Source organism: Paralichthys olivaceus, chromosome 13 (assembly GCF_024713975.1).
Source record: "Paralichthys olivaceus isolate ysfri-2021 chromosome 13, ASM2471397v2, whole genome shotgun sequence".
In the NCBI taxonomy this organism is placed as follows: Eukaryota; Metazoa; Chordata; class Actinopteri; order Pleuronectiformes; family Paralichthyidae; genus Paralichthys; species Paralichthys olivaceus.
In genome coordinates this window covers 3,814,783-3,822,091 of record NC_091105.1, presented here as the reverse complement: position 1 = coordinate 3,822,091, position 7,309 = coordinate 3,814,783, and the positions used below count along the sequence as shown (strand labels likewise).

At 43.3% G+C, this 7,309-nt stretch overlaps 1 protein-coding gene across 2 annotated transcripts; it reads left to right on the top strand.

Moving 5' to 3' along the window:
* The first annotated feature begins 491 nt into the window (after window positions 1–491).
* Window positions 492–6,630, top strand: LOC109641151 (cortexin-3). Of its 2 annotated transcripts, none has more exons than XM_020105501.2 (2): window positions 492–633; window positions 6,169–6,630. In XM_020105501.2, exon 2 carries the CDS (start codon window positions 6,245–6,247, stop codon window positions 6,494–6,496), a length of 252 nt encoding a protein of 83 aa, XP_019961060.1. In that variant the 5' UTR covers window positions 492–633; window positions 6,169–6,244; the 3' UTR covers window positions 6,497–6,630. The 2 variants fall into 2 exon arrangements, with proteins under 2 accessions (XP_019961060.1, XP_069393778.1); XM_069537677.1 differs by lacking the exon at window positions 492–633 and adding an exon at window positions 737–970.
* The last annotated feature ends 679 nt before the right edge of the window (window positions 6,631–7,309 follow it).

Genomic DNA, 7,309 nt, shown 5'->3' with positions numbered 1-7,309 from the left:
TTAAAGTGGCACGAATGTCCGCGTGGACTCACCTTTGACCTCCTGTAACACCTGCTTTCTCTGCTTTCATCTCTTTATTTCACGTCATTTCTGTGAGTGTGTGGCCGAAGTTGCAGACATGTGAGGGCCACACCTTTTCCCTCCCTCATCTGCTTGCAGTATATATAGCCTACCTGGAGGATTGCTATGGCAACAGGTTGCCAGTAGCGACGGGTACCACTTCTTCGTGTCTGCGGGGATAAAGCGGCGCGTCAGGACGAGGAGGAGGAAGAGAAACACACACACACACACACACACACACACACACACACACACACACACACACACACACACAGAGAGAGAGAGAGAGAACATCCATCCTCCTCTTCATCATCATCTTCACCAGCAGCAGAGAGAGAGAGAGAGAGAGAGAGAGAGGGTGAGGTCTGACCGGCTCAGTCCGCGGAGACAGAAGCAACAACACGGCTGCGAGGTGTTTTTCTATCGGTCTGCCAGGACGCGCGTGTCCGCCGCTGCTGCCTCTTGATTCGGTCCAAGAAAAACAACCCGAGCCGCGTGAGATCCACCGAGATGGAGACCCGCCGCTGACGGAGAACCCCCCCCCCCCCCCCGCTAACCCGCTGATAACAACAGGTTAGAGGATGAAGATGATGATGATGATGATGATGATGCTCACTCTCCATCTTTTCATTTTTAATTTTTTTTAATTTGAAACGAGATGTTCTGAGGTTTCCTGCTGTGAAGGTGTGAAGCAGTCAGCCGGGGAGGAGACAGATGTTTGTGATGCATCCACGTGGAGTCCAGCTGTGACTCCACCATTAATCTACAGGTTCAGATAATATATGAAGACACAAACATGTAGAGTAAATCAAGCTTCGTTTCAATGGCGGCTCATCTTCTTTTTTTTTTTCTTCTTCCCGGAGCTGCAGTGTCTCCATCCATCACATGCGTTTAAATGGATCATCTGCAAGTAAATCATATTAGCATTTAAACATTTATTACATGTTTAATCTCATAGAGAGTCACATGATTAATGATTCCTTACACTTTTGCACGCAGTTTCTTTACACTAATATATGTAAGTATGTTTATCATAGTTATACACATCAAATTACTTTAATTACAAAGGAAATGTTATGTTCTAATTTTTTTGTGGATAATTAAATGTGTTTTAAATTTAAATTTTTACTCATTTCAAATGCAGGGGTTTCTGAAGGGTGTGTGTGTGGGGGGGGGTAGATAAAGCATGTTGTCTGTTATTTCATGATAATTCAAATTTTAATTATTTAGATGACTGTAAAAAAACTGTCAAATGACCACTTAAAACTTGTAATGTGCAAATATAACAAAATAGAACACATTTACTGTATTACATTTTAATATATGTACAATTTCATATGACGTATTTAAAAGTTTTAGCCTCAAATTTTCATCCTTTAAAAAAACAAACAAATTCATATTTTTTTTACATTTGATTTTTAGCCTTAGGGTGTAACACACACACACACATACAGCGTCAAACACACATTTAAATTCATACCTAATCCCCAACCTTAACCTTCAGGCCAATTTATGGAACATATATATATATACAGTTTAAACCCAAACTTAATCTCAACCAAACCACATCTCACCACTAACTTTAACCAGGACCTCAGTAATGATGTTTGCCTCATTAGGCTTTGGTCCCCATGACGTCCACTGGTCCTGACAAGATCAGTGATTATGCTGTACACACACACACACACACACACACACACACACACAGATACAGCTCTGGAGATTCCAACAACTTTTCAACTCAATCGGTTTCACTTCTAAATTTGGCTTCACGTCCTTGTCACACTCAATTTCTTGTCAGCTCCTTGTCACCGCTTCATCTCTTCTCGCCACGGCAACCGCCCCGATGCAGCATCCTTTGTGCATTTGGACCAAAATAACTTGATGCACTTATCAAACAAGAAGTCAGTGGGGCCTCAAAGTGAGGCTTTGCTAAGGTTTATTTTTTACTGCTGGAGAAGTAATTATTATCTTTCCTGAAACGTCGCTGCCGACGACCAAGGAACATAAATAGATGACATGAGCTTTTTCCAGGCAGCGGAGGACGTGCTGCTCTTTCTGAAGTTGTCAGAAGAAGCTTAAATGTTTAGATGCGACTGTCGAGAAAAGCTCTGAACTCTTAGTCAGTGTTGAGATTCTTCAGAGTGCATTATATAACCTGCTAACAAACAGCGGAGTGGTTTCTGGCCCTAAGTGTTTGATACTCTGTAACCTCACTGTGTCGTTGGCAGACGAGATGACGAGCTTATGATCTGACATTAAACTCTGACGTGTAAACCAGCGGACGAGGAGGAAGAAAAAAACCCAGCCCTGTTCCTTCTCATTTCTTCACCACGAGGCCCATGAATCACTGCTGTGAAATATCATTTCTGAGTTTTAAGTGTGATGGATTACAGGACGCTCATCAGTGAGACAGAGCTGAAAGCTGCTCTCTCTCCCGAGAGGTGTCCACAGAAATCTTTTCTTATTTTCCTCTTTTTTTTTATTCAGAAACAGCTCCTCAGCCCGTCATGTCTCTCGGAGCCGTCTCATAACATCCCTCCCATGTGACCGTCAGTCTGCGTGACGGCTCTTCACGCTCACACAAGCGTAACCGAAGGACACAACCCGGTGAAGATCGTAGTTTGAGTCTCGCTCACATTTCTCAGAGGCAGCTGATGATCTGATAATGATCGGATTGATCTGAAAATGAGCGGCTGCTTCGTTTTAGTTTTTCTGCTCATTAGAAAAATTAATTTTATACATTTCCTAAGATGTGGTGATGCAACACCACGGCTAACGCAAGTAACGTTGCTGTATTTTTGTTGTAATGTGCTCTGCAGTTTCACAGAGCGACTTTCAGGTTCAACCAACAACAGTTTTTTAAATGCAAAGGCCAACTGTCACCTCATCCCTTATTTTCAGACAGACTGTCTAGATAACAGGATCCTTACCCGAGGGTCAGGACGGCATCAAAAGTGAAATCTGTCATGAGCAGGAATAGAGAGATGAGATGGAGAGAAGATGTTTCTGCCCCAAAATGATTTTTCATTTTCACAAGTCGTCTAATTTTCAGATGGAACCAGGAAGACGATCCCAAAATGATCTCAATAAGCATTGATTAAGTAATTCTGTAATTATTTTCTAGTGTTAATAACACATATTCATACAGCGCTGATATATTTCCTCTGTAACACACTAATTTTAGGGAGCCGGGGATCGAACCACCGACCTTCTGGTTAGTGGACAACCTGCTTTGCACTCATAGATACCAGTCTACTTAATGTGTCTGATCCTTTTTCCTAAAGATCCGTGAATTATTCCTATTCCTTATTCTTCAAACAATTATTTTAAAATCAAAGTTATAAACAGAGTGACAACACGCAGTGATTCACGTCCGCCACCATTTCAGACATTTAGACGTTCTAGTGTTCTTCTTAGAAAGCTAGTGGCACGGGTCCTCGTTGTTGTTGCCATGGTATCGATGTCGTCTCTTGTGCACGCTGCAGTGGACTGAACAGCACCGCCTGCTTTGACTGTCCTGACCAGTTTTAGATAATTGTCCCTGACAGCTCACGTTGCTCATTCTCAGTTCAGTTGTTGAAAAAAAATACTGCTACAAATAAAAAAAATAAAAAAGAGTTCGGAGAGAAAAACAAGAAAGGGCAGATTTCTGAGCAGCCCCACTGAGATTTAATAAAAGTGTTTTCTGCTCCTGCAGTGGAAAGAAAAGACGGATTCCGAGAAAGATTTGCAGCAAACACTCACACAAAGTGATAATTTGCTCAGCAGGAGAAACAACATCAGATGATGAACAGACCTGCAGGCTGCGTTTGGACCGATGAATTTAAATCAGACAACTAAACCATCAAATCCATCACACACACACACACACACACACACACACACACACACACACACACACACTGCTGCAGGCGGCTGGTTCTTTATAGCTGAGGTTTAACTGCAGCTAACAAACAAACTGACCCGCTGTTCTCATCCTGAGTTTTTCTAATTAGCACAACTTTAATTAACCTTACAACCAATTTAAACCTAAATGAATTTAACTCAAGTCTGCCCAGTGTGTTCGATTTAAAGGGAAAACTATTTTCTTTAACGTGTTTAAGTTGTTGCAGCCATTTGCAACCTTGTAACACAAGTACAAATAAGGCTGTTGCTTAAAGAATTAACTTCCCAGGATGCACTGGGAGAAACGATCCTGTGAACTGCCACTGTCCTGATGATTTATTTATTATTGACAAGTGTGAATTAAATGCGCCTGTCATAGGGCCTCGGGGGCCCCAACGTCAGAATGATTGTTGAAGCATCAGAATTATAACCAAAGGTCAGACTGTGCCGACACGTACATAACAAAAGTTTATGTTCAAACCTCCATCAACATCTGAGAACCGCTTTCATGAACTCTGGAATATGTTACGAATATTAGGTCTGAACATTTCCACACTTTTCCTTCCACACACACAGCAAAACATTCAGACGAGGGGCGGAGTCTAGAGCGTTCGGGAGATAGTACATGATATTTAGATTCCGCTGCAGTGATCAAATGTTTGAGTTCACTGCACATTGTGTCATCCGAAAGCTCTTTTCAAGTTTTCATCGTCTTTACGTGTGCGGCTCCTCCTCTTCATCTTTGTGCTTCTGCACATGTCTGAAAGTAGCTTCAGACACATCATCACACATTTCATGTCTTCAACTTCAAATGTCTACGATAATGAAGCTTTCCCCTCGTTCTGGGATCATGGTGTCATTGCAGTGATTCCATTACATCCTAGAATTAAAGACGGTTCTCAAAATGCTGCTGCTGCAACATGAGGGGGCCCCTCTCAGCTTTTGTCCACAGGCCACAGCCTTCTTTGCCCACCATGTTGCAGCGCCCCTGATTAAAGGTCGTTATTCAATTGTCAATTACTCACAATAACAAAACAACAACGTGTTAAATCATCTCCATGTACTTTCTTTATTCTGCAGCCTGTTTGTGGCTTTAAGCTCCAAACACTTTCGTCCCTCCTGCAGACTCAGTCATTTCCTGAAACAGCTGGGCATCACAGTTTTTAACAAACACGTCTTCAACACGGATAATTACTGCATTTGTTAGAGACTGTGTTTAGCTGCGGATTAATACGCATCTACAGCTCTAGTGGGTATTTATGGAAGCAGGATGGTGGATGTGGAGTCTGAATTAACTCGTGTGTGTTAATGGTGATGAAGGGAACGTGTCACCCAGTGAAACAGAGCAGCTCATTGCAGTCGTTTTATTAGAGGCAAAAAAAATTATTCCAATGATAATGTCTCTGTTAGTTTGCATCTTTTAATGGGATTGTTTTACAAACAGAACAATGTGGAATGATCAAACACAAGTTGAAGCAGCACTCTGAAACTTTTCAGATTCAGGTCCAGCAAGTTGAAGAGTGAAGCTATTCGGGAGTTGTCATGTCGTCCATCTTTGTGTATGGCGAGGACACAGAGGCCAACAGAATCAATCACCACGCGTGGCTGCAGAGGGCGCTGTTGCTCAGTCAAAGTTACACAGTGTTGCTTTAATTTTAACAATTGACTCGTGTTCAGTTGATGTTGTTCACAACAGAACGAAATTAAATTAATGCAAACTAGTTGACTGACTGTAACTCTGGAGTTTTTCAGGGCCGATACCGTTCAGGGGCCCTGAGGCACTTGGCTCATTTGCCTGGTTAGTAATTCATCCCGCATCATCTGAATTAATGAAAACCAAGGGAGAAGAAAATCTCTTCTCTTCATGCACGACAATGTTTAGTAACTGAATAATTTCAGAATAGTTTAATGAGGCCGCCGCCGAATCTTCCTCAGGAGCAGTGTTCCCTCCTATGAATGTAAAATCCATAGAGACAAATCCCACCCCAGAGGCTGAAGGAGTTCCTCGAGCCGTCTCTGCTCACACTGTGGGCCTTTCGCATGGAGATCCTAAAAATAAACTCATCTGAGAGCCTCGGTCTTCAGGCCTGACACTTTTGTTTTGCTGTTGTTGTGTGTTGGAGACGTTCCTGTTTCTAGGCGGATGCATTTCTTTGCTTTTCCATCTGTGACATTGCAGAGGACATGATCTATAATCCATCTCTTTGGATTCTCACACAGGTCTGATCCGCTGAGCCCCGTCTTCACCGCAAATCTTTCACCAACCGACAAAGAGCTGGAGCCGAGACGATCAAGCATGGATGTGCCCAGGATGGCTGAGGGCCTGTTCAGCAGCACGCTGTCCTCGTCAGGCGGCGGCCATCACGCGCCCTCCTACCTGACGCTGGAGCAGAAGGCCGCCTTCGTCTTCGTGCTGCTGCTCTTCATCTTCCTGGCGCTGCTCATCGTGCGCTGCTTCCGCATCCTGCTGGACCCGTACCGCAGCATGCCCTCATCCAACTGGACAGACCACACCGAGAAGGACACGTTCGATTACCGCATCGTCTGAGGAGCCCACACATTTAGAAGATTGAGTGAAATGGACTGATTCGATTCTAGAAGAGCACTTTGGCCCTTAGAACAAATGACAGCGGATTCACCAGGCGTTCACAAAATCCTCTGAGGGTCGGACTGAGACCAGAGTTCAACAGCTTCTCCCTGCCAAATCTAATCAACTATAACAAGACAACCAGAACTGTGCAGTGAAGATTATTGATCAAACTTCCACGAGCCTCTTCAGGTTCCCCGTCATCTGCCATCAGTTCCCTTGTGGACTACCTCGCTCCCCCTGCATCACATCTCATGTCTCACACAGGGTCGAGTATCTTTTCGAAATCCAAGCTGGTTGGATGAAAAACAGTGTTTACATCGTATCGCGTTTACGTCCTTAGATTTTTATTGATAATGTAGACAATCAGTGTTTAAAACAGTAACAGGAAAACAGATCCAGTGTTATCTTTAATTTTGTTGACAAACCCCAGAGATCCAGACGAGTTTATACGACCGATGAGATTCAGGCGACGAGTTTCATGCCTTACGTCTGTGTAAGATATTCAGCGGTGATTGTTGCCTAAACCCACGAGCGAGACTCGGTGTCAAAGGTTCATAAAAGCAGGTTAAATAATCACAAAGAAGGAAACCGTAGTGGAAGAGTTCTCCCTTTAATGTTTCTGAGCGGTTTCAAGAGATAAGATGTCAGCAGCGAGAAACTATAACTGTTCTGTGTGTGCGATTAAAAAAACAACGGGTCCTTCCTCTCACGTGGAGGGACGTCCAGTGTCCGCGTCTTTAGATGTCAGCAACCAAAAGAGGTGTTGAAGAA